We start from the raw sequence: 25,296 nt of genomic DNA on the forward strand, positions 1-25,296 counted from the left end.
AAATTGCTGAGACTGGCCTCAAACCTGTAATCATTCTGCTTCAGCCTCCAAGCCACTGTAATCCCTGGCTAGTGATCTCAATTCTTAATATCTTATGGTGAAACTTTTAATTTTTTATTTATTTATTTTTTTAGTTGTAATGAACACAATACCTTTGTTTTATTTATTTATTTTTATGTGGTGCTGAGGATCAGACCCAGTGCCTCACATGTGCTAGGCAAGTGCTCTACCACTGAGCTATAACCCCAGTCCCTGGTGAAACTTTTTTTTTTTTTTTCCCAGAGATAAATGGTTTTTTTTTTTTTTTTTTTTTTTTTGGTGGGGAGGGGGGATTGTAATTATGGAGAACTTCCCAAGTTATTCTCAATTTATATTAAAAGCCTTGATCTTTTTTTACAAGTCACACACACACACACAAAAATGGTAGTAGGCTGCTGAGGTAAGCCTACCACTATTTTGTTTGCTCTTCCAGTAATGGAACTTCATACACACTTGTGGGATACAAAAAGGAAACATTAAGGAATATGGGCCTGTTTCAAGGGTGACATGTCAGAGAAATGTATCTGTGATATTTGAAATCGTACTTTTATTGGTAACTTCTGGAGTGTTTTGGAAGAGAGATTGTTGAGCATCTTTTCATGTATATCTTCCTTGGAGAAATGTTTTTTCTTTACTTTCTTTTTTTTGAATCAGGAATTGAACCCAGAGGTGCTTAGCCTCTGAGCCATATCCACAACCCTTTTAAAAAATTTTTTAAAAATTAAAAAAAAAATTTATTATCCCCAGCATTTTTAAAATGTTTTATTTTGAGACAGCGTCTCACTAAATTGCTGAGGCTGGCTTTGATTTTGTGATCTTCCTGTGTCAGCCTTCTGAGTTGCTGGAATTGCAAGCATTTGCCACCATGTCTGGCTCTTATTTTTTTTTATGTGTGGTACTGGCAGTTAAACTCAGGGGTACATAACCACTGAACTACATCTCTTGCCCTTTTATTTTTTTAAATTTTGAAACAGTGCCTTCCTAAATGCCCAGGCTGGCCTGGAACTTGTGATTCTCCTGCCTCAGCTTCTGGAGCTGCTGGGATTGTAGTTGTGTGTTACCATGTCTTTTTACTTTCTTGAAGGTATTGTTTGTAGCACAATTGTTAGATCACTTGCTGAAATTCATATATTCTTATGTTTCTAGTTGCCTACAATTGTATTAACAAAGTCAAAAAACAGAAAAGTAGACTTTTTTTTTTTTTTTTTGGATGATTCCCAGTATGTTTGATACTCTTTTAGGAGTTGGAAATGGATAAATAAGATAATAAACTTCAAAAAAGATCTCAGGCTTGGCCCTGTGGTGGGTGCCTATAACCCTTGCTACTTGGGAGACTGAGGCAGAAGAATGGTAAATTCGCCAGCCTGGGCAAATTAGTGAGACCCTGTCTCAAAATAATAAGGACTGGGAATGTAGTTTTGTGGTAGAGTTCAGTCCCCAGTGCTGGAGAAAAAAAAGAAAGAAAGAAAAGAAAAAGAAAAACCTCAGTATTTCCTGAAAAAATTTTTTTTCTAAGTGAAATCATACTGATTTCCACTTTTTGTAAGTGAATTAAAATAGTCTTGGTTTTCTGTACTAGACTCTTAATGACTGAACAGGGAGTAGTGGTAGTGATTATCTTTGTTCTATGATGTTTGGAATCTCAACTGGAAAACACAGTCTAAGGGTTAAACTAATCTCAAGTTCTGTTTGCTTACATGTCTTGGGTTGATCCAGGCTGTTGGGAGTGGCCCTTATTTTCTCCACATGGGCTGTTTCCCATAATTTTTTAATTTTAAATTCTTGTTGTTTTATTTTGTGGTGCCGTTGATCGAACCCAGGGCCATGTGCATGCTAGGCAAGCACTCTCCCACTGAGCTACATTCTTGGTACCAATTCTTTTTTTTTTTTTTTTTAAGAGAGAGTGGGAGAGAGAGAGAGAGAGAATTTTTTAATATTTATTTTTTAATTCTTGGCGGACACAATATCTTTGTTTGTATGTAGTGCTGAGGATCGAACCCCGGCCGCACGCATGCCAGGCGAGCGTGCTGCCACTTGAGCCACATCCCCAGCCTGGTACCAATTCTTTTCTTTTTTTTTGGATATACCCATAAACTCTTTGCATTGACTACTTTGGGCTTCCTCATAGCATGAGGAAGAGAAATTTGGAAGTCATGCATGTTTATTTCTTCTGTGTTCTGTTTCTTGAAGCAATTAGTCATGAAGTTCTGCCTGGATTTAAAGGAAGGGACTAAATACTTGGTAAAGAATGACAAGATTCTGGAAGAGCATGTGGTACAAGAAGTAATGTTGTGGTTAATTTTGGCAAGTAGAATGTCCTTTACCCACTCAGTACTAGGCTAACTGGGTTATTATTATTTAATGACTTTTGAAAATTAGGGTAGCCGGGCATGTTGGTTCATGCCCTAGAGGACTACAAGTTCAAGGCCAGCTTCAGCAAATTGGCAAGACCCTGTCTCAAAAAAAATTTTTAAAAATGGACTAAGGATATGCCCCTGGGTTCAATTCCTGCTACTAAAGAAATAAAATTATGGTAACATTTGCCAGATGAGGTGGTGCATTCCTGTAATCCCAGTGGCTCAGAAGGCTGAGGTGGGACGATTGTGATTTCAAAGCTAGCCTCAGCAAAAAATGAGTTGCTAAGCAATTCACTGAGGCCCTGTCTCTAAATAAGATATAAAATAGGGCTGGGGATATGGCTTAGTTGTTGAATGCTCCTGAGCTCAATTCCTAGTACAAAAAAAAAAAAAAATTAGGGTAACATTTGAATTTTTCTCTCTTTTAGTGATGGGAGTTAATTTATGTGGGCTAGGAGCCCCCATAACTGCATTTGGAATGCTAAGTAATGCCTTAAAATTTCCTTACCTCTTGGGTTTCAGGCCTTTCAAATAAATATTTGTTCTTTTTTAGACTGATAGTCTTTCTCTTTGACAAAATATTTAAGCAATCTGTTTCACAATTTTGTCATCAAAATTCCCTGTTCTAATTAGGGGGCTTTCTGTCCCTGAATGCAATTTTAAAAGCCCCTTTTTGCTGTCCTTAATGTCTTTTACGAGCTGCAGCTCTCCTGATTGTTCTTGCCAAATTATGCCATTGTTCTGTTTGTCCTTGGTTATGTGGCTCTTCTTCCATCTTTTATATTTATCCCATTAAATCTGAGTTAATCAGAATGGTCTCTAGTGAGTTTTTTTGGTTTCTCTGAATATTACTCTTTTCTTAACTGTGAACTTTTTTTTTTTTTTTTTTTTTTTGGTACCAAGGATGGAACCCAGGGACCACATTCCCCATCCCTTTTTAATAGTTTATAGACAGGGTCTTGCTGAGTTGCCTTGGACTTCACAAAGATGCTGAGGCTGACTTTAAACTCACAATCCTCCTGCCTCGGCCTCCTGAGCCCCTGGGATTACAGATGTGCACCACCACACCCGGCTTAATTGTGAACATTTTTATTTTGTAGGTAGAGGATTGAATCGAGGTCCTTGCACATGCTAGGCAAGCACTCTATCATTGAAATCTATCCCCAGTCCTAGAATTTCTTTTTGAGATCTTTTCAACCTTCAGTAATTTCTCTTTAGGATATTAAATATGTGGTCTGATTTTGGTCAGTATTCCCTTTCTAAGCTGATTTCCAAATGAACATTAACTTTCTCCAAGACTGCTATTCCTTCTATTTTACCAATCAGTTCCCTCTTGAGAATGAGAACAGGTCTAGAATAACCATGTTGATTGTTCCTCTATGGAAATGCTTTGGCAAAATGGTGATTTATGATTTAAAAAGGAATTTGTGTGGGGGGGAGTGGATTCTGGGGATTGAGTCCAGAGTCACTGAACTACATCCCCAGCTCTTTTTATTTTATTTTGAGGCAGAGTCTAGCTAAATTTTCCAAGCTGGCCTGGAACTTATGATCCTCCTGCCTCAGCCTCCCAAGGTGTGTGCCATCCTGCCCAACTTGATTTCATGACAAAGTGTTTTAGAACGGCTATGGTAAGAAATATATACTAAGCTGGGCATGTGGCACATGCCTCTAATTCCAGTGACTTTGAAGGATGAGGTGGGAGGATCACAATTTGGAGGCTAGCTTCAGCAATTTAGGGAGACCCTGTCTAAAAATAAAAAAAGGACTGGGGATGTAACCTAGTGTTAAAGTACAGGGGAAGGGAAAGGAAGAGAAGGGAACAGGACTAAATCCAGCAAAATTATTTATTAGGGAATAAATGGTATGTTCAATATTTATGGGGATATAATAAGGGAGAGTTCAAGAATGATCATATATTTTGTGAAACTGGGTAAATAAAACTCACTTAGATTTTCCACTACAGTGTTAAAACTGGAGAAACAGAAGGACCCAGGTGGTTATGTTCCAATGATTACTTCCTCTAATTGTGCCAACTTTTATTGGTGACAACATAGTGATCTCTGTTTCTCCTTGTGAAAGAAGTTATAATTGTTTGCTCCTCTCAGCTCTAACAGTGATGAAGTCTGATAAAAGGAGGGACACTTCTTAAATAAATGTCTGTTTTTTTATATTTTATTTTTCAGTTTTACAGTATTGGGGAATGAACCCAGGGCTTCATGCATGCTAGGAAGGCATCCTAACACTGAGCTACACCCCAGCCTAGTTTTCAAAATAAAAAGTGAAAGCAAGGAATTTGAAAACTGTTTTTTTTTTTTTTTTTTTAAATAGTGCCTATTTCAGCTTGGTGCAGTGGTGCACACCTGTAATCCCAGCAACTTGGGAGGCTGAAATAGGAGGATCTCTAATTCAAAGCCAGCCTCAGCAAAAGCAAAGCTCTAAGCAACTCAGTGAGACCCTGTCTCTAAATAAAATACAAAATAGTGCTGGTGATGTGGCTCAGTGGTCAAGTGTCCCTGGGTTCACTCCCTGGTACCAAAAAATAATAATAATAATGCCTATTTCAGAATTAGTGTATGTTTTCATTGCCAAGATGGACACTCTGCTATGGGGTCAATTTTTCCGTTTTTAAATTGTCTTTATGTGTTTCTTTGTAGCTGGTCTCTTCCTATGGCAATGTCCATTTGCCACCGTGGTACTGGTGTGGCCTTAAGTGGAGGTATGTATGTGCATTTTTATACACGCATACACACACACACACTTCTTTGAAGAACTGCTATTTCTGTGACTCTTGTCACTCACCGTCTTCTGCAACTCAGAGATTGATGAGTCTTTTTTTTTTTTTTTTGATACCGGGGATTGAACCCAAGGGCACACTGAGCCATATCCCCAGCCCTTTTTATTTTTTATTTTGAGACAAGATCTCTCCAAGTTGCTTAGGGCCTCACTAAGTTGTGAAGCTGGTTTTGAACTTGGTGATCCTCTTGCCTCAGCCTCCCGAGTCACAGGGATTAGAGGCCCAGATATAACGAGTCCCTTTAAGTTCCTGCATTCATCATTTGTTATGATATCTTGGTACTGGGGATTGAACCCAGGGGCACTTTACCACTGAGGTATGTCCCCACCCCTTCTTAATTAGTTAATTTATTTTGTATTAATGCATTATAGTTATACATAATAGGTTAATTTTGACATATTCATAAATGCATATTACATAATTTGCTTCATTTCGATCCAATACTTCCCCTTTCTCTTTCTGCGGCCCCGTCGCCTTCTTCTACTTTACTTTTTTGTTGTTATTTTGAGGTGCTAGGGTTGAACCCAGGCCTTGTGCATGCTAGGCAAACACTTTACACCTAAGCTATACCCACCAGTCTAACTCTACCCTTTTTTGGTTTTTACTTTTTTCTTTTAATGTAAGTTTTATTTACTTTTTTTAAAATCTAAAAAAAAATTTTTTTAGTTGTCAGTAGAACCTTTATTTATTTATTTACTTATTTATATGTGGTGCTGAGAATTGAACCCAGTGCCTCACATGTGCTAGGCAAGTTTGCTACTACTGAGCCTTAGCCCCAGCCCTCCAGCTCTATTTTCTTATTTTAAGATAGGGACTCACTAAGTTGTCCAGGCTAGGCTCCAACTTGTCATTTTCTTGGGTCAGCCTTCTGAATAGCTGGTATTATAGCTGTGTGCCAGCCACTGCATTCAGCAAAAATGGCCATTACTTCTTTGCTTTTTTTTTTTTTTTAATTAGGAATTGAACCCAGGGCCTCGTACATGCCAAGTAAATGTTTATCATTGAGCTGTATTCCCAGCCTTCATCCATTTCTTGTTTTTTTTTCATGGTACTAGGGATACAACTCAAGGGTATTCTACCACTGAGCCACATCCCCAGCCCTTTTAATTTTAAAATTTTTAAATTTATATGTTTATTTGGTACTGGGGATTGAATATGGGGGTGCTTTATCATTGAGCTATATCTCTAGCCTTTTTTGTTTTTATTTTGAAATGGTCTCACTAATTTGTTAAGGCTGACTTCAAACTTGTGATCCTCCTGCATCAGCCTCCCAAGTTTTCTGAGGGATTATATGTGTGTGCTACCGCACCCAACTTTATTTATTCATTTATTTTTGTTTTGGGGTAGGGTCTCACTAAATTGCCTTGGCTGGTCTAGAATTTACAATCCTCCTGCATTGGTCTCCCAGGTGCTAGGATTATAGCATGTGCCATCATGCCAGCTCCTCATTCACTTATTTATTTATTTTTGGATACCGGGGATTAAACTTGGGGCTACTGAACCACTGAGCCACATCTCCAGCCCTTTCATATATTTTATGTAAAAATAAGGTTTCACTGAGTTGCTTAGGGCCTCACTAAGTTGGGGCTAGCTTTGAACTCATAATCTTCCTGTCTCAGCCTCCTGAGCCATTGGGATTACAGGTGTGTGCCACCACTTTGGCTTCCTGGTTCATTCTTTTTTATCAATTAATTATGAGTGCCTGCTATGCTCAGGTTCTTTTCTTAGGTTTGAAAGCTACTTGATTGAGAGGAAGCACAGAGAGGTTATAGAGGCCTGCATAGGTAAATCTGAATTTATTTTTTGTCAGTCTCCTTAAGACATCTTGGAAACTTGTGCTGTCTTCTAACAACGGTAATCTAGCTCTTATAATCTATCAGAGCGGGGCTGGGGTTGTGGCTCAGTGGTAGACACTTGCCTAGCGTGTAGATGCCCTGGGTTCGATCCTCAGCACCACATAAAAATAAATAAATAAAACAAAGGTATTGTGTCCAACTACAACTAAAAAATAAATATTAAAAAAAAAATCCATCAGAGGAACAAATATAAACTAAGAGTGGTAGAATGCTTCCTAAAAGAAATGCAGAATGAGGTGTAAGTACCTGTTCTACAAGCCTTCTGTTTTAAGTTGCTACTTCTAAGCCCTTTGCTGGCAAAGGAAAATGGAGTTATGATTTTGAACAGCATAAATCCATGCCAAATATGCAAACTCTTTTTTCCTGTGGATAGTTCCCTGCTATGCCTTTAACCTTATCCTCAGAGTAAGAGCATTATCTTGCCTAGAGTCTGTGTGAGGTCATATACCTGAGAGACAGAAGCCCCACTGTATTGTATTATGGAAGACTCCAAGTCCCCTTGCCTCCTTTCTTTTGCTACTTTAGCCTGGGAGCAAAGTCTGAGTTTTATTCACACATCAGGCATCATTGCTCACTTGCCAGGAAATGACCTACTGTGCCGAGTGGAACAGATGGCAGGCAGCCTTCAGGTCCTAGTGTGTAATATGCGCTTGATCCAGAAATTTGATAACAGATTGAGCTGTCAGGGTAAGAAAGAGATATCTTTTGATTTTCTTAGTAAAGTGATGGTAGTATTGGAAAAGTGCTCTTCTGTTTTTCATACTGTCCTTCAGGGTCCCTCTTAGACTTCTGTAGACTTTTTTTTTTTTCTCTTTACCTAAAGGATTTATCAGCCTAGTGGCTTTAGTGTAGGATCTTGCATTTAGGGAGCTATAGTTTAGGTATTGGCAGGAATTATCTGAAGCTAAGTCTCTGCTGTTCTTAATCTTATGCATGTACACACACATACACATTGTTGGTGGTAATAATCATATAAGGATAGAAACTCCTAAGATCTGATGGTGTCATTCTTATGCTATTATTGCTTTGGTTGGTAAAGGGATATTAGAATGCAGGTATATGATGTTGCCTAGGAATCTGTGTGTAGTTCCTGGTTTTAAACCTGCTTGCATTGACTAATAGAGTGAATTCTTGATTAAATTTATAATTACTTTAAAAAAAATCTTTATTTGTTTATTTTTTTATGTGGTGCTGAGGATCGAACCCAGGGCCTTATATGTGCAAGGCGAGTGCTCTACTGTTGAGCACAATCCCAGCCCCTATAATTACTTTTTTTAATGATTGCTTTTATTTGTGCTTAGAGTAAGAAATTTTTAGGTTGACACTTTTTGCTTGTTGGTATTAATGAGCAGTTTCATCCTAAAACTTCTTGGGGAAACTTTTTTCAGGCTGTAATTTTCTTTTTTTAAATATTTATTTAATTTTTTAGTTATAGGAGGACACAGTATCTTTATTTTATTTTTTTATGTGGTGCTGAGGATCAAACCCGGTGCCTCATGTATGGTAGGTGAGCACTCTACCTCTGAGCCACAACCCCAGCCCTGGTGTGGTGGCACACACCTATAATTCCACTACCTCTGGAGGAGACGGGAGGATCACAAGTTCCAGGCCAGCTTCAGTAACTTAGTGAGTCCCTCAATGGTAAAGCACTCCTGGGTTCAATCCCCAGAATCGGAAAAAAAAAAAAAGAATGTTGACTTTTTAATAGACTGCTAGTTGAGGTGTGAGCCATACATGGTGGAGTGCAGCTGCTTGGGAGGTTGAGGCATGAGGATTGCAAATTCAAGACCAGCCTTGGCAACTTAGCAAAGCCCTGTCTCAAAATAAAAAATTAAAAGGGCTGGGGTGTAGTTCATTGACAAAGTACCCTTGGATTTAATCCTCAGTATCAAAAAAAAAAAAAAAAAAAAAAGATGAAGAAGAAGAAAAAGAAAAAAAAAAGAAAGGAGGGAGAGAGAGGGGAAAAAAGAGAGAAAGAAAACTTTGGGTTGAGATTTCCTTAATTCATAAGCAAACCTGCTGCTTAGGCATTCTTTTTTTTTTTTTTTTTTTCCCCTAGAAAAGCCAAAGAACTAATAGATTTGTAAGTAACTAATGACTTCTGAAAGGGATCCTTTAATTCCTCTGGGCTTTTCTTGAGATGGGACATTTTTTTTATTGATTCTTAAATGTTATCTGTTACACCTTAGGAATTCTGATCATTCCAGACTGAGGTAGTATAGAGAGGATGAAAACCTTTGGAATGAGATAGATCTGAGTTCACATGCAACTCTATCACTAAGTAGTTGTCAGATATTGGACAAGTTATTTGGTTCCTTGAGCCTTTAATTTTATTTTTTAATTTTAATTTTTTTTTCTTTTTTTTTTTTTTTTTTTTTTTTGGTGCTGGGGATTGAACCCAGTGCCTTGCACATGCTAGGCAGATGCTCTACCACTGAGCTGCATCCCTAGTGCTAGCCTCCGATAAACAGATAGATAAGATTTAAAAAAAAAATTTTTAATTGAATATGGACATAGTACTTTTGTTTATTTTATGTGGTCTTGAGGATCAAACCCAGTGCCTCACATGTGCAAAGCAAGCATTCTACCACTGAGCCACAACGTCAGCCCCCAGCCTCAGATATTTCATTTACAAATATAGATAATACTTTTTTACTGTATATGGGAGCAACAATTAGAATTTAAGGATTGTAAAATTAATATAAATTATTTTGAAATGAGTATGATTTGTTGTCTGTTGGAATAAACTGAAAGTTTATGGACATACTGTAGTACAGATGAGAACATCAAGGAAATTTCCAAATGCATCAAAATGTATACAGTTTGTACAATGTATATGATGTATACAGTGTATATGTATAGTTTTGAATGTATCAATTATACCTCCATAAAACAAACTAACTAAACCAAGATGACCAAATAATGTTAGAGACATGGGACCAGAATGTGATTGAATTAAGTAAGGCAGGAATCTAGTTGGTACTATTATATTCTATTTTAGGGTACAAACTGGCAGCCTGTGGGCCATATTTGGTCAACAGATGTATTTTGCTTGGTCATACTGTAATGAAAAAAAAATAGAACTTGAGTCCTTTGCCAATTTTTCAAAATCAGATTATTTGTTTTCTTGTTATTGAGTTGAGTTCCTTATATATTCTAGATATGACTTGACTCCCTGCCTTTTTTTCTATTCTGTCAGCTGTTTCTTTGCTCTGTTAATTATTTCCTTTGTTGCAGAATTTTTTTGGTTTGATATAATCCACTTGTCTCTTTTTGCTTTTGGTCCCTGAGCTTTTGAAGTCTTATCCAAAAAAATTCTTGCCTATACTGATGTCATAAGGTAATTCCCAAATATGGTTTCTTCCAATAATTTCAAAGTTTTGGATTAGGATAACAATAGTTAACAGTAATGTATCACATGTTTCAAAATAGGTAGAAGAGAGGATTTTGAATGTTTTCACTACAAAGAAATGATAAATGTTAAAAATGCTAAGTGCCCTGATTTGGTCATTACACAATGTATATGTGATTAAACCATCATATTGTACCCCATAAGCGTGTATGATTACTGTGCATCCATTAAAAATAATATGTGTTTTTGTGTTCTGCTTGACTTACATATTTGTGTGGCTTTTGTAGGCATTTGGATTTGGCTTGCCCATTGGGGGGGGGGTAGAGGATCTTGGGGGTGACAATCAGAGAGGAATAAGTAGGAAGGAGAAAAGAAAATGCAAAAAGTGAATGCCAGGGACTGGTGATGAAAGTGCTTATTGTCTTAGAGTTCAGAGGGTAGAGAGAGTTGAACCCAGAGAACACCAATTTTCCAGACCATGGAGAAGTAGTCTTGTGACACATGGGTGAATGATTCTGATTTATCAGGCCTCACCTTGGCTTGGATGACATTTGTCTCACAACTCTTTGCTCTGATTTGCTTTTTTTTTTTTTTTCCTTCTTTTCCTTCTTATTTTTTGATCTGTTAAATTTTGGGTGGGGGTGGGGGGCGGTACCGGGGATTGAACTCAGGGACACTCAACCACTGAGCCACATCCCCAGTCCTATTTTTTATTTTATTTAGAGACAGGATCTGAGTTGCTTGGCACCTCGCTTTTGCTGAGGCTGTCTGAACTTGTGACCCTCCTGCCTCAGCCTCCCCAGCTGCTGCCATATATACTAACTCATTGCAGTCTGCTTTATGTACTGTAGTCTTAATTTAGACAATTAAAGACCAGGTAGACTTGGACTATAAAAAAAATACATCAAGAATTCTTGTCACCATTGAGATCCTTGGAGAGAAATTGAGAAGGGTAGGTTGCCTTTCAATATACTAGATCATCATTTTCTTCTACATATAATAATGCCTAGTTATCATTGTGAGAATTTAAATACTTTATATAAGTTCCTAATACAGGCCTCATGGTGATTATTATACACACACACACACACACACACACACACACACACACACACACATATATACATGCACCAGGGATTGAATCCAAGGGTGCTTTACAACTGAGCTATATCCCCAGCCCTCTCTTTTATTTTTTACTTTGAGATTAAGTTACCTAGGCTGGCCTCAAACTTGTGATCTTTCTGTTTCAGTCTCCTGAATCACTGGGGTTATAGAAGTGTATCACCACTCCTGGCTGCATTAATAATTGGAATAGTTAATCTGGTACATCTCAGAAAATGTCTGATCATTTGTGGTTAGGAAAAAAAATCTCATTTTCAGCCCTTTGCACATTATGACTATTTTGTTGTAGTTCATGCATCGCCAAAATGGGATGACTTGAAAAACTGATTGTCACCAGAGGAGAATATGCTCTCAAAAATATTTTACTTTTCTTCAGTGCATGAATACTCCTGACCCAAGAGACATTGCAAGGGAACAATGGGCAGATTACATCCTAGTTAGATAAAAGAGCAATCAGGTGCTCTCAACCTGAGTTTTAATCATCACTTGGACAGCTTTATCACAGCTCTTGTAGATGTTTTCGATTTCATTTGCAGTGATAACTGCAGCGGCTTGCTAGGAAAAAGTGTCTGAAAGAGCTTTTGATGGCTTTTGGAAGTGGCAATAAGACTTACAATTTGCACAGTTCTGTATATAGCACTTAACTGCAGTGGAGCCAGCAGGGGCTGGTCTTGGCAGCTAAGCAAAAGCGCCATTTAATTTTTCTTAATGATTAGATGGGACAGCTTCAGTGGCTTTGTTTTTCTCAGTTTCAATTGTTTTACTGTTAGAGGAGTCTATTTTGGCACTCGTGTTCTAAGAGTATAGACTATTTCCTGATTCCTAGTATACTGAACATTATATATACCGGGGGAAGATCTAAGAAATCCTTTATTTAATTTCATCTCATATGTTTCTCACATGTAATGAGGGGAAAATTGGCTAAGGTAACTTTTGATTGAGTTAACTGATGCACCTATTTGAAGAGGTGAGCTTCTTTTGTGGGAAAAAATAAACAGGCATCCAGCTAACCTATGTCTCTTCAATTCATGTCTGGGTTGGCATTTGTATAATGATTCCAGATCACCTTGACCTACTAGAGGCAATATTTTAAAAACTTTTTCTTTCCTGATTGTAAAAGCATTATAATGACAGAAAATTAATATGACAGAAATGTATGGTTCAGAGGATTTCCCCATAATCCCACCACTCAGGGATAACCTCTGTTCTGAGTATAGCCAGAGACTTGATTTCACTTTTTATATATATATATAAAATAAATTTTGTTTGTGTGTTTAAGGAATCAACCCATCAGAAAATACCAGCTATTTCAAATAAATTTATTGCCATAGCCATTTATTGGCTAAAGAAACAAACAAAAACAGGATTAGCCAAGTTTACTCAGTATTTAAATGTCTGTGCTAGGACTTGAAACCTAAATTCAGATTCTTTCCACCAATGCTGCACTTTTTTTTTTTTTTTTTTTGGCAGTATTGGAGATTGAATCCAGGGATAGTCTACCACCAAAGTAAATCTCCAGCCAATTTATTTTGGGAGAAGGTCTCTGTTAGGTGGCCTAGGCTGTCCTTGGCCTTGAACTTAAGATCTTTCTGTCTTAGCCCCCCTAGTTGCTGGGATTACAGGAGTGTACCACCCTACTTTGCTTAAATTCCTGATTTTTAATATTTATTTCAGACTCAGTAGTGTTTTTGTCAAATCCTGATCTTGAGGCCAAGTTGTGGCTCAGTGTTAGAACATATGCTTAATGTGCAGGAAGCCCTGAATTCAATCCTCAGCATCAAAAAGAAAGGAAAAAACTAATCTTGAAAACATTGATGTGGGGCTGTATAGTAAAATAGTTTAAAGAAATAGTTGATTTATTTGGAGACAGTCTTCCTTTTGAATTGATTAAACTAATCAATATAATTTGTGGGTTTTTTTATTATTAGTTCAAAACATTACAAAGCTCTTGACATATCATATTTCATACATTTGATTCAAGCAGATTATGAACTCCCATTTTTACCCCGTATACATATTGCAGAATCACATCGGTTACACATCCACTTTTTTACATACTGCCATACTAGTGTCTGTTGTATTCTACTGCCTTTCCTATCCTCTACTATATCCCTTCCCTCTCCTCCCCTCCCCTCCCATCTTCTCTCTCTACCCCATCTACTGTACTTCATTTCTCTTTCTTGTTTTTTTTCCCCCTTTCCCCTGACTTCCTCTTATATGTAATTTTGTATAACAATGAGGGTCTCCTTCCTTTACCATGCAATTTACCTTCTATCTTTCTTTCCCTCCCCGCTCTCGTCCCTGTTTAATGGTGATCTTCTTCTCATGCTCTTCCCCCCTATTCTGTTCTTAGTTGCTCTCCTTATATCAAAGATGACATTTGGCATTTGTTTTTTAGGGATTGGCTAGCTTCACTTAGCATAATCTGCTTTAGTGCCATCCATTTCCCTGCAGATTCCATGATTTTGTCATTTTTTAGTGCAGAGTAATACTCCATTGTGTACAAATGCCACATTTTTTTTTATCCATTCATCTATTGAAGGGCATCTAGGTTGGTTCCACAGTCTAGCTATTGTGAATTGTGCTGCTATGAACATCGATGTAGCAGTATCCCTATAGTACGCTCTTTTAAGGTCTTTAGGGACTAGTCCATTCCCAGCTTTCCAAGGAATCTCCATACTGCTTTCCAAATTGGCCGCACCAATTTGCAGTCCCACCAACAATGTACAAGTGTACCCTTTTCCCCACATCCTCGCCAGCACTTGTTGTTGTTTGACTTCATAATGGCTGCCAATCTTAATGGAGTGAGATGGTATCTTAGGGTGGTTTTGATTTGCATTTCTCTGACTGCTAGCGATGTTGAGCATTTTTTCATGTACTTGTTGATTGATTGTATGTCCTCCTCTGAGAAGTGTCTGTTCAGGTCCTTGGCCCATTTGTTGATTGGGTGATTTGTTATCTTATTGTTTAATTTTTTGAGTTCTTTGTATACTCTGGATATTAGGGCTGTATCCGAAGTGTGAGGAGTAAAAATTTGTTCCTGGGATGTAGGCTCCCCATTTACCTCTCTTATTGTTTCTGTTGCTGAGAAAAAACTTTTTAGTTTAAGTAAGTCCCATTTGTTGATTCTTGTTATTAACTCTTGTGCTATGGGTGTCCTATTAAGGAATTTGGAGCCCGACCCCACAATATGTAGATCGGAGCCAACTTTTTCTTCTATCAGACGCAGAGTCTCTGATTTGATATCAAGCTCCTTGATCCATTTTGAGTTAACTTTTGTGCATGGCGAGAGATAATCAATATAATTTGATTCATGGGAAAAGCAAAAGCTAAAGACACTGTTATTCCCATCTCAGGATTTTCATTGGGTTTGGCTGTGGCAGATTATGTGAAAGAAGGTAGTATTTCCTGTGATAAGGTAGCCATATCACAGCCTCATATTCTAGGGGTATTGCTCAGAGGGTCATTCCTGGGCCTTGGCTCTTAGCCTGCTGTACCATTTAGTACATAGATCAGGGCTGAGTTTGCTCTGCTGTCTAAGCAATGTAAGTGGCATTTGAAGTTTCTAAACTTTGTATTGGTACTGAAAATCAAAGAATAGTGGAGTTGCTCCTTCAATCTTCTAGCTTCCTATTTACCCAGACTATCAAAGACAAAACTCCATTGGGTCATAATGTCTTCCTAAACCTTCTCAAATTATCTCACTTTATGGTACCCTTGTGTCTTCTGTAATTTTTTAAGTCAAAAGAAGTATCAGTTTTGTTTACTAAGTGGTTATATCCAAACACCTGGTCCTACCAATTTATAATCATTTGAAAAATATATACATAGCCAGAAGTGGTGGTACAAGCCTGTAATTCCAGCCATTCCAGAGACTGAGGCAGGAGGATATCAAGTTCAAGACCAGCATTAGCAAGTTAGTGAGACCTTGTCTCAAAATAAAATAAAAAGGCCTGAGGATGTAGCTCACTGTTAAAGCACTTGTTTAGCATGTGTGAGGACCTAGGTTTGATCCCCAGCACTAGGAGAAAAAATTCACATAAATGGAAATATTTTTACACATATGTGGAAATATATTTACGTATATTCACAAATATCTATAATTACTTACTAATGTAATATAGCCCTGTCAGACCTTATAATTTCCATCCTTTTTTCCCTACATAGGGAGATAGTCTTCCAGAGTTCATAAAATCACAACACTGGAACCATAATGTGCATATTTGCAGTTATGGAAAAGTGAGTATTCTTTTACAGACATCAGATTGGGAGTAACAAATACATTTGGTTGGTGTTAGTGCACTGGTGTCTGTTGCTTAGAAATTAATCAATATTTTATCCTGAAACTGAGCTCCTTGATCAAGAGACGTTTTTGAAGCTTTTGAATGGTTTGAATATTGATCTCAGGCTTCCAGAAGAATTAGATTAAGGACAGAGATATAGTTGGTAGAATTGGAGCAAGAAACAGAAGAGAAAATAATAGTATCTTAAGAGTGCTTAGTCTTTTTACTTTTACCAGCACTTTCATTTCACTTCCAAAAAATTGTTACAACAGATACTATTTCCATTTTATAAATGAGAATTTAGATTTTGAAAAGTTAAGTGAGCTTAAGCATAGGTAGTAGGGGAGGCAGAATTCTTTCTCAATCTCCCAAACTTTGCCAAGATTAGTAGGACCTTGTTGTAGGGAAGAGGAGAAAAATATGTGATATACATAAGATTACGTTAGTGTATCTAAGACAAAGCTAGAGCAAAATAAAACTCTTAGGGCTAATGTTTCTGGGATTTGGTTTTGTTAGAAAAATGCAAAAGCATGACTTTGAAATCTCACAATCTACAAAGGCTAAGCAGGTAACTTAAATGAGTAAAGCAGATGAGTAATCAAGTGAAATACATAGCTGTTCTACTTTTTATAGAGACACAACCATAAGAAAAATTGTACCTTTTTTCCTTCCTAAAACAAAAAATTCTGAGTACAGAGATAATCGACATCTAGTTCAATGTTGGGGACACATTAATGAGTATTGAGGGTTCTGTCAGGGTTCCTGAGATATACATTGATATATGTATATCTTCAGCTGATTATTGTTATGCAGAAATTCAGACCTAATATACTGGATATTCCAGTCAAGAGTAGAAAGATGAAATATTCTTATATTTTAATGAGGGTAGGTTATTTAAATGTTTAAATAGACAAAAACAGGAAAAGAGTTGTCTACCACGCGGCCTGCGCAGTGGTTTCATTAATGAGGTTCTAGGCATTAAGTTAGTTAGAAGAGATCGAAATAAAACACACAAACCAGTACCTTATTTTACATTGCTAGGTCCGAGAGGGCTCGCCTCCCTGGTTCCCGCCTCCAGCCGCCCAGCAGGGCAGCGAGGATTACTCTGGGCTAGCAGGAGAGAGAGAGAGCGAACACGCCTGGGAGCAGCCTTTTATTTGGGGGACAAGAGATTTAGGGGAGAATTCCATCCAATGAAGGTTGAGGGGGAGCTGCACTCCAAGGTCAGGGTCAGTGATTGGGTCTCCGGGGTCAGTGGTCACGCACACCCCCACACGGATGGGCTCTCTCATCAGGAAAGCGTCGGGAAAGCTTCGACACAGCCAGAGCGCCTCAGGCCCTTAACGGGAGTCACCCAATCACGTGTCAGAATGGCTCCCCACAGAGTTGTGACCCAAACTACAGTGGTCAAGCATGTTGAGACCCTGTCTCTAAATACAAAATAGGGCTGGGATGTGGCTCAGTGGTTGAGTGCCACTGAGTTCAATTCCCAGTACCAAAAAAATAAAAAAGGAGCAGGGCGGCTGGGGATGTATGTGGCTTAGTGGTTAAGTGTCTTGGGTTTAATCCCTGGTACCAAAAGAAGGAAAAAAAAATTTTTACAATTCCAAGCATATCACCTGGAGTTCACCTAAATTTCCTTGATAAGATTTTGGCTTTTTTTTTTTTTTTTTTTTTTTACTTTTTTAGCAGTTTTGAGATGTACAATACAATACACTATTATTATTATTTTTTATTGAACACGTTTGCAATAAAGCTGAAAAATAAAAAATAAAAACTATTCCTTCTGAGATTCTGTATCCTTTGACCATCATGACCCCACTCCCCTTACAACCCAGTCTCTATAACCACCATTTTACTATCTGCTTCTTTTGAGTTTGATTATTTTACACAAATCAATGAGAATACACACCATTTGTCTTTCTATGCCTGGCTTATTTTATTTAGTTTAATATTCTCCAGTTCCATCCATGTCACAAATTATAGAATTTTCTTTTTGAAGGCTGAGTAGTATTCCAATGTGTGTGTGTGTGTGTGTGTGTGTGTGTGTGTGTGAGAGAGAGAGAGAGAGAGAGAGAGAGAGAGAGAGAGAGAGAAATGTTTTCTTTAATCATTCATCTTTAACCATTTACCTGTTGATGGATACTTAGTTTGATTTCATTACTTGACAATTGTAAATAGTGCTGCAGTAAACAATGGAGTGCAGACATTTCTTTAAAAAACTGATTTAAAATCTTTGGGGTAAATAAATACTCAGAAGTAGGATTGCTAGGTCATATGAAATTTTTATTTTTAGTTTTTTGAAGAACTGCCAAGCAGTTTTGCATAATGGCTATGCAATTTGCATTCCTTCCAATAGTGTACAAGGGTTCCCTCTTCTCCACATCCTTGAGAAACTTTTCTTTCCTCTTTTTTGCCAGTAGCTGTTCTGACCGTGTGACTGATTTGCATTTCCTTAATGATTAACAATGTGGAACAGTTTTGCATGTATCTGTTAGCCATTTTGTATGTCTTCTTTTGAAAAATATATATTCAAGATTCTTGGCCATTTTTTTTTTTTTTTAAATATGATCTTTTTTTTTTTTTAAGTGGCTGTTTTTTTTCTTTTCTTTTTTTTTTTAAAGAGTGAGAGAGAGGGAGAGAGAGAATTTTTTTAATATTTATTTTTTTTTTAGTATTTGGCGGACACAACATCTTTGTTTGTATGTGGTGCTGAGGATCGAACCCGGGCCACACGCATGCCAGGCGAGCGCGCTACCACTTGAGCCACATCCCCAGCCCCTTGGCCATTTTTTAAATTGGGTTTTTTGGGTTTTGCTATTAAGTTGTTTGAGTTCCTTATATTTTGAATATTAATCTTATCAAATGTATGGCTTGTAAATATTTTCTCTCAGTCCCCATAAGTTATCTTTTCACACTGTTATTTCCTTTGCGTGCAGAAGCTTTTTAGCTTGGTATAATTATTAGTTAATTTTTGTATATGGTGTGATATAGGGGTCAGTTTTACTCTTCTGCATGTAGATAGCCAGTTTTCCCAAGAAGAAACTATTTTTAGCCAGGTGTGGTGGCACGCCCCTGTAATCCCAGTGACTTGCTAGATTGAGGCAGGAGGATCAGAAATTCAAGACCAGCCTCAGCAATTCAATGAGATGCTGTCCTAAAAAATTATTTAAAAAAAGAAAAAAAAAAAGGTTGAGGGTGTAGGTCAGTGGTAAAGCACCCCTGGGCTCTAGTACCACTCCCTTCTCACATATACACTAAAGAAGAGACTATTGTTTTCCTATGATGTACTCTTGGCATCTTTGTCAAAAATCATAGTTGACCTCAGACATCCATGGATATTCATGGATTCATTTCTCGGCTCTGTTTTTTTGTTCCGCTGGTTTAATTTTTTTTTTTTTTTTTTTTGCCAGTGCCAGTGCCAGTATTGTTTTTGTTTTTTTGTGGAAGTGGGGATTGAACCCAGGGATATTGTACCACTGAGCCATAGCTCCAGCTTTAAAAAAAATAAATAAATAAATTTATTTTGAGACAGTATTGCTGCAACTTGCACTGCTGAACCCTAGAAATCAGCAAGAGGCGATGGGGGATTAAGAGACACACAAACACAGAGAGAAAGCTGGAACCAGGTGGAATACTGACCTCTGATGGAGGAACAGTGACCCAGTGACCCGGAGCTAGCTCAGCATGTTTATTATATAGGGTCTCATAATCAGGAAGTTAAAACCATAGGGGTTTCTTTATACACTAAAAAGTTACAGACCTAGAAACATTATTGTAGCTATTCTACTGTTGCAATGCTAGGAACATCCTGTTATTATCCTGCTGCACCCAGGAAGCCCATTGTCCAGAGTTTCTGCAAAGCAAGCGGGTTGAAGTTTGCCCCACTTGCAAGATATGCTGGTTATCTTGTTATGTTCAGAATTCTGTATCCCTAGCAGCTGTTTCTGAGCTCAAGGTCAAGAATGTTATTATTCAGTACCCAAAACTTCCTCAGGCAGGGCTTCATTACCATAGCTCCTGGGCAATCTTGTCCTGCACCTTTACACAGAAAGTTCCCAGAGAAAAGTACAGCCACAGCTCCAAAGAAGACAAAGACCATATTCCAAGTCACCACTTTCTGCACACAGGGTCTCACTAATTGCTAAGGCTGGCCTTGAACTTGGGATTCTCTTGCCTTGGCCTCTTGAGTCTCTGGGATTACAGGTGTGTGTCACCATGCCCGGCTGCCTATTTTTCTTTTAACTCTACTTTCCCTGAATTACCCCTTCCACACTTTAAAACTTCACTTATCACTTACATGCAAATGATCCCCAAATTCATATTTTTAAATCAAAACTCAGCTAGCTTTAGACCTTTAGCTGCTTATTGAACATCTTCACTTTTATGTTTCTTAAGCACCTGGTATATAAACATACTTTAAAACGAACCTATCTTCCCCCTCCTCCCCAAATCAATATCAAGCCCCAAGCATATCAAAACTACTGAGGTGAGGGCTGGGGTTATGGCTCAGTGGTAGAGCTCTTGCCTTTCATGCATGGGGCACTGTGTTTGATCATCGGCAACACATAAATAAATAAAATAAAGGTATTGTGTCCATCTACAACTAAATTTTTTAAAATTTATTTTAAAAAGACTACTGAAGTGAACTTAACTAAAAAACAACCTGCATTTTTTGTCGGCAGTTTCCCCTTGGTGCAATGGGCTGGCTGACAAATTAAAACTAAGAGAAATAGAATGGGAAAAAAAAACACAGGACACAGAAAGTAGTTTCAAACGTGGAGGCAGAACAGACAAGCTGATGAGACTGATGGAGCTTCTAGATCAAATGGATCATGCGTGCGCCTGCTTTATTTATATGGGGGAACATCAAAGATATTCTATAGAATGTCCTTTTCCAAAAAAGGTTAAAAGTGGGCTGTTCAGTTCCTAATGGGTTATGCCCATCTCCCGAACTACTATGAGGAACTGTCCCAGCAGAGTGGAGGGAATGGTCATGTGCATTGGGCAATCTATTGACATCAGAGAGCCATGGAAGGTTTCTAGTGCCAGGTCTATCTCTCCTGGTTACCATGCCCAGAGAAGATCCTCATGTATTTCACAGATGGCTTTCTGCAGTCCTTTAAGTCTTTTTTTAGCTGTTTTTTTTTTTTTTTTTTTGGTCCATTTAAACTATTTAAGCTTTATCAACTAAGACTTAGAATTGACATGGTTTTCTATTCAAAATTCCTACCTTATTTCTCTCCTTTGATTTATCCCCCATTGATGTCACGTTTATCTTTTTAAAGGACCTCTCTGACCATATCATTCTCCAGCTTAATGACTCTCCAGTTCCATTAGTTATGGTAATATTTGCCTCAAGTAACTCTCCCTCTTACTGAGGCCATGGCAGGTTTTTCTATCTATGATATGGCCTAAGAAGCCTTCTTACTGTTGTACTCTAGACAGATATTGCTAATTGATAGAAATTGGAACTGAGATGAACTCTGGCACCAAGATGAAATCTATTTGTTATCCTTGACCAAAAAGACTACTTAGACTCTGTAGTTTAGCTCATAAGGACCTTTATGATTGAACATCATATCCTGCCTCTCCCCGATTACCAGCTTTCTATTTTTTCCTCAAAACTTAGCTTGAGTAAATCTCTGAGAAAAAGCCTTTGGAGATACTGATATTCTCCCCCTCCTACTAGATGGATTTTGATTCTTTTACTTTTTATTTCATAACATGCTGTGCACACATATACCTTTGTTATAGTGCTTATCTCTCTGTACTGTAGGTTGATGTATTTAAATATATCTACTAGACTGTAAGCTTCTTAAGGTCAGAGATGAGGGCTTGGTTTTCCTTTCACAAATTTAGCACATAGTATGCCCTCAATAAGTGTCAATGAGTCAGGCATGATGGCAAACACCTGTAATCCCAGAGGCTCGGGAGACTAAGGCAGGAGGATCACAAGTTCAAAGCTAGCCTCAGCAAAATCGAGGCACTAATCAACTCAGTGAGACCCTGTCTCTAAATAAAATACCAAAAAGGACTGTGGCTGCGGCTCAGTGGTTGAATGCCCCTGAGTTCAGTCTCTGGTACCCCCCACAAAAATGTCAAAGACATAAAAGAGAACGTGTCTGCTACATGTGAAAATAGAACAAGCCTCTAAAAATCATACTCTCTGTGTCCTGCTTTCCATTTCCTACCATTTATGAATGTTTCAAGTTCTCTTAAGACTTGGAGTTGGCACAACAATATCAATAGCATTAATATCAGAAGGTTCCTCCTGGGCTGGAGTTATGGCTCAGTGGTAGAGCACTTGCCTCACACGTGTGAGGTACTGGGTTTGATCTTCAGCACCACATAAAAATAAATAAAATAAAGGTATTGTGTCCATCTACAACTAAAAAATATTAAAAAAAAAAAAAAAAGAGAGATGGTTCCTGGTAGTTGAATTGTTATGATTCTAACCACTGTTTGGCCTTGAGTGGAAATGGAGCAGTAAATACTTATTAAAATAACCCTATATATTTTCAGCAGGTGTGCCCTTTCATCCTACTGTTTAGAATCATTCTGTAGTTGCTGAGGAAAATATGTAAGGATAGGAACTAAGAGATTATTTCTTTTAACAGCTTTGTGGAGCTTTATGCAGACCACATAACAATTACATATTTAAAATGTATAATTAAGTGTTTTTTATACATTCACAGAGTTGTACTACAAATTAATTTTAGGATATTTTTATTACTCCTGAAAGAAACTTCATTATCCATTAGCAGTCACTCCTTACCGCATCCTTCAGGAGTGATAAATAAACAATTAGGTTTATTTCTTTTTATTGGTGAATAATATTCTGTGGCATTGACATCATGTTTAATTTACACATCCATTAATTAATAGTCATTTGGAGCGTTTTCTTATTTATTTATTTAGGCACTAGGGATTGAACCCAGGGGCACTTTACCACTGGGCTACACCCCCAGCCCTTTTTATATTTTATTTCGAGTCAAGTTCTTGCTAAGTTGCTTAGGGTCTTGTTAAGTTGCTGAGGCTGGCTTTGACCTTGAAGTACTCCTGCCTCAGGATTTTTGTTTTGTGTGTGTGTAGCTCAGTGGTAGAGAGCTTGCCTTGCATTTGTGAAGCCCTGGGCTCAATCCACAGCACTGCAAAATAAATAAATAAATGCTTGGGTTTCTAAGCCCAGCACAGTGGTGCACATCTGTAATGCCAGCAACTCAGGAGGCTGACTCAGGAGGATTGCAAATTCAAGGCCAGCCTCAGTAACTTAGTGAGGCCCTAAGCAAATTAATGAGCTGCTGTCTCAAAAAATAAAAAGGACTAGGGATGTGGCTCAGTGGTAAAGCCCCTCTGGGTTCAATCCCCAGTACCAAAAAAGAAAAAAGAGTTCTTTATATATTCTGGATAAAGGTCCAATTAAATTATTTTTAATTATTAAATTTGCCAAATCCTGCTTCTTTTCCTTCCAAGTATTGGTCTCAAGAATACCACCAAATATCTGGGCGCAGTGACACATGCTTGTAATCTCCAGCAATTCAGGAAACTCAGGCAGGGGGATCACCAGTTTGAAGCCAGCTTCAACAATTTAGCCAGCCTCTAAGCAACTTAGCAAGACCCTGTCTCAAAATAAAAAATAAAAAAGGTTGAGGATATAGTGATAAAGCACCCCTGGGTTCAATTCCCAGTACAAAATAAAAAAGAATACCATCTGATAAATGTCTGTACATTTAAAAAAAGTTTCTCATCAGACATATGGTTTGCAGGAGTTTTATATTTTAATTATATAACAATTAGGTTTATGATCCGTTTTGAGTTAAAAAAAGTTTAATAGTACTAGGGATTGAACCCAGGGGTGTTTTATCACTGAGTTATATCCCCAGCTCTTTTAATTTTTAATTTTGAGACAGGGTCCTGCTAAATTGCTGAGGCTGGCCTCAAACTCATGGTCCCCCTGCCTCAGCCTCCCAAGTCACTATATATTTTTTTTTTTTTTTTGCTCCTTTCCTTGGAGAAAATACACTGTCTTTCTTACTGACATGATGATACAGCAAGAGGACTACTTCTGTCAGGAAAGGTTGTTATAAAGCAGGATGTTGAAAGGAGGAATAATCTACTAAACATACTGCAATGTGCTAGGCATAGTGGCCTGTACCAATATCCAAGGCTGAGGCAGGAGAATCTCAAGTTTGAGGCCTGCCTGGGCAATTTAGCAAGACCCTCTCTCAAAATGAAATAAAAAAAGGCTGGGTTTGTAGCTCAGTGGAAGAGTGCCCTGGGTTCAATCCCTAGTACCAAATACACAGATTAAAAAGAAAACTTTGTATTGAGATTACCATCAGGTTGCATCTTAACCAATCTGCCACTGTAAACTTGAACATGTATTTCAGAATTGTATAAGGTTCCAGGAGCTTTCATGGTACCCTGTTTTACACATTATGTTACTTGTAACTGGTATGCAGTTGTGATGGGCTCTTTGTTTCTTCTTAGGGGTCTACCTCTTTGGCTTGTCAGCCCTGTTGCTCCCTGGAAACTTCGAGTCATATTTGGAATTTGTGAAATCCCTGGGTCTGGGACCATCACTGATCCACACAGCTAAATTTGCACTTGTTTTCCCTCTCATGTATCACACCTGGAATGGAATTCGACACCTGGTAAGTTGATTATGGATTTGCTTGTTTTCTGAGTGATGGGAGTGGGGAGGCTGAGAGGATCCTCATTGTTGAGTTTAGTGCTCTTCTTCTTTCTTTTCTTTTTTGACGTTGGGGCTTGAACGTAGAGCCTCACACATTCTAAGCATACATGCGGTACCAACTGAGCAATACTTTAAACCCTCAGTTCTATTCTTAAGGTTAGTTGTGCTGGACCTTCACTCAAGGTCCTCTGGGGGAAAGTTAAATAAGACCTCCTCGGCATTCCTTATCAGGTATAGTCCAGGCAGGAACTCGCAGGCTGTCAGTATGAATTCTTCCAGTTTTAAGAAAAATATAATTAAAAGAAACTCCTGAAGCCAAATCATTCATCTGGCATAGGAGCATATTTATTATATAAATATGAATTGGTACCTGTTAGGTGCCAAGCACTGTTAAAAATACTGGGGATGTCAATTATAAGTTAAGTGAACATGGTTGCTGCTTTCAGTTTACCATTCCTGTCAACACAAAGTGACAAGTCTTTTTATATTAGCTTTTGTTAGCTTGACATTAAATTATATTAACCTTTTTTGTTGCTTTTGAGTGATTATAGAGAATGGGGCAACTTTAACAGAAACTGGGTGCCATGGATCCCAGATTTTTATCTTGGGTTTAAGAATCTTTTATTAGTGGACTGTAGACTGTTCCTGTTGCCTCCTATATGGCCTTGGTGCCAATTCAGAACAGGTGTTTCTGTCCTTCTCATGAAGATAATGAAGAGGGTTGGGTGCAGTGGTGCACACCGGTAATCCCAGCAGCAATTTAGGGAGTTGAAGCAGAAGGATCCCAAGTTTGAG

At 38.0% G+C, this 25,296-nt stretch overlaps 1 protein-coding gene across 2 annotated transcripts in view; it reads left to right on the top strand.

Moving 5' to 3' along the window:
* SDHC (succinate dehydrogenase complex subunit C) overlaps positions 1–25,296 on the top strand; it is a 44,443-nt gene that overhangs the window by 15,214 nt on the left and 3,933 nt on the right. For both annotated transcript variants that reach the window (XM_081308313.1, XM_081308314.1), the window contains exons 4-5: positions 5,051–5,112; positions 24,297–24,460. In XM_081308313.1, the coding sequence (XP_081164439.1) occupies positions 5,051–5,112; positions 24,297–24,460 (226 nt within the window). The remainder of the gene's footprint in view (positions 1–5,050; positions 5,113–24,296; positions 24,461–25,296) is intronic.

The sequence above is a fragment of the Spermophilus citellus genome (genome assembly GCF_964194105.1).
Source record: "Spermophilus citellus genome assembly, chromosome: 9".
Classification (NCBI taxonomy): Eukaryota; Metazoa; Chordata; class Mammalia; order Rodentia; family Sciuridae; genus Spermophilus; species Spermophilus citellus.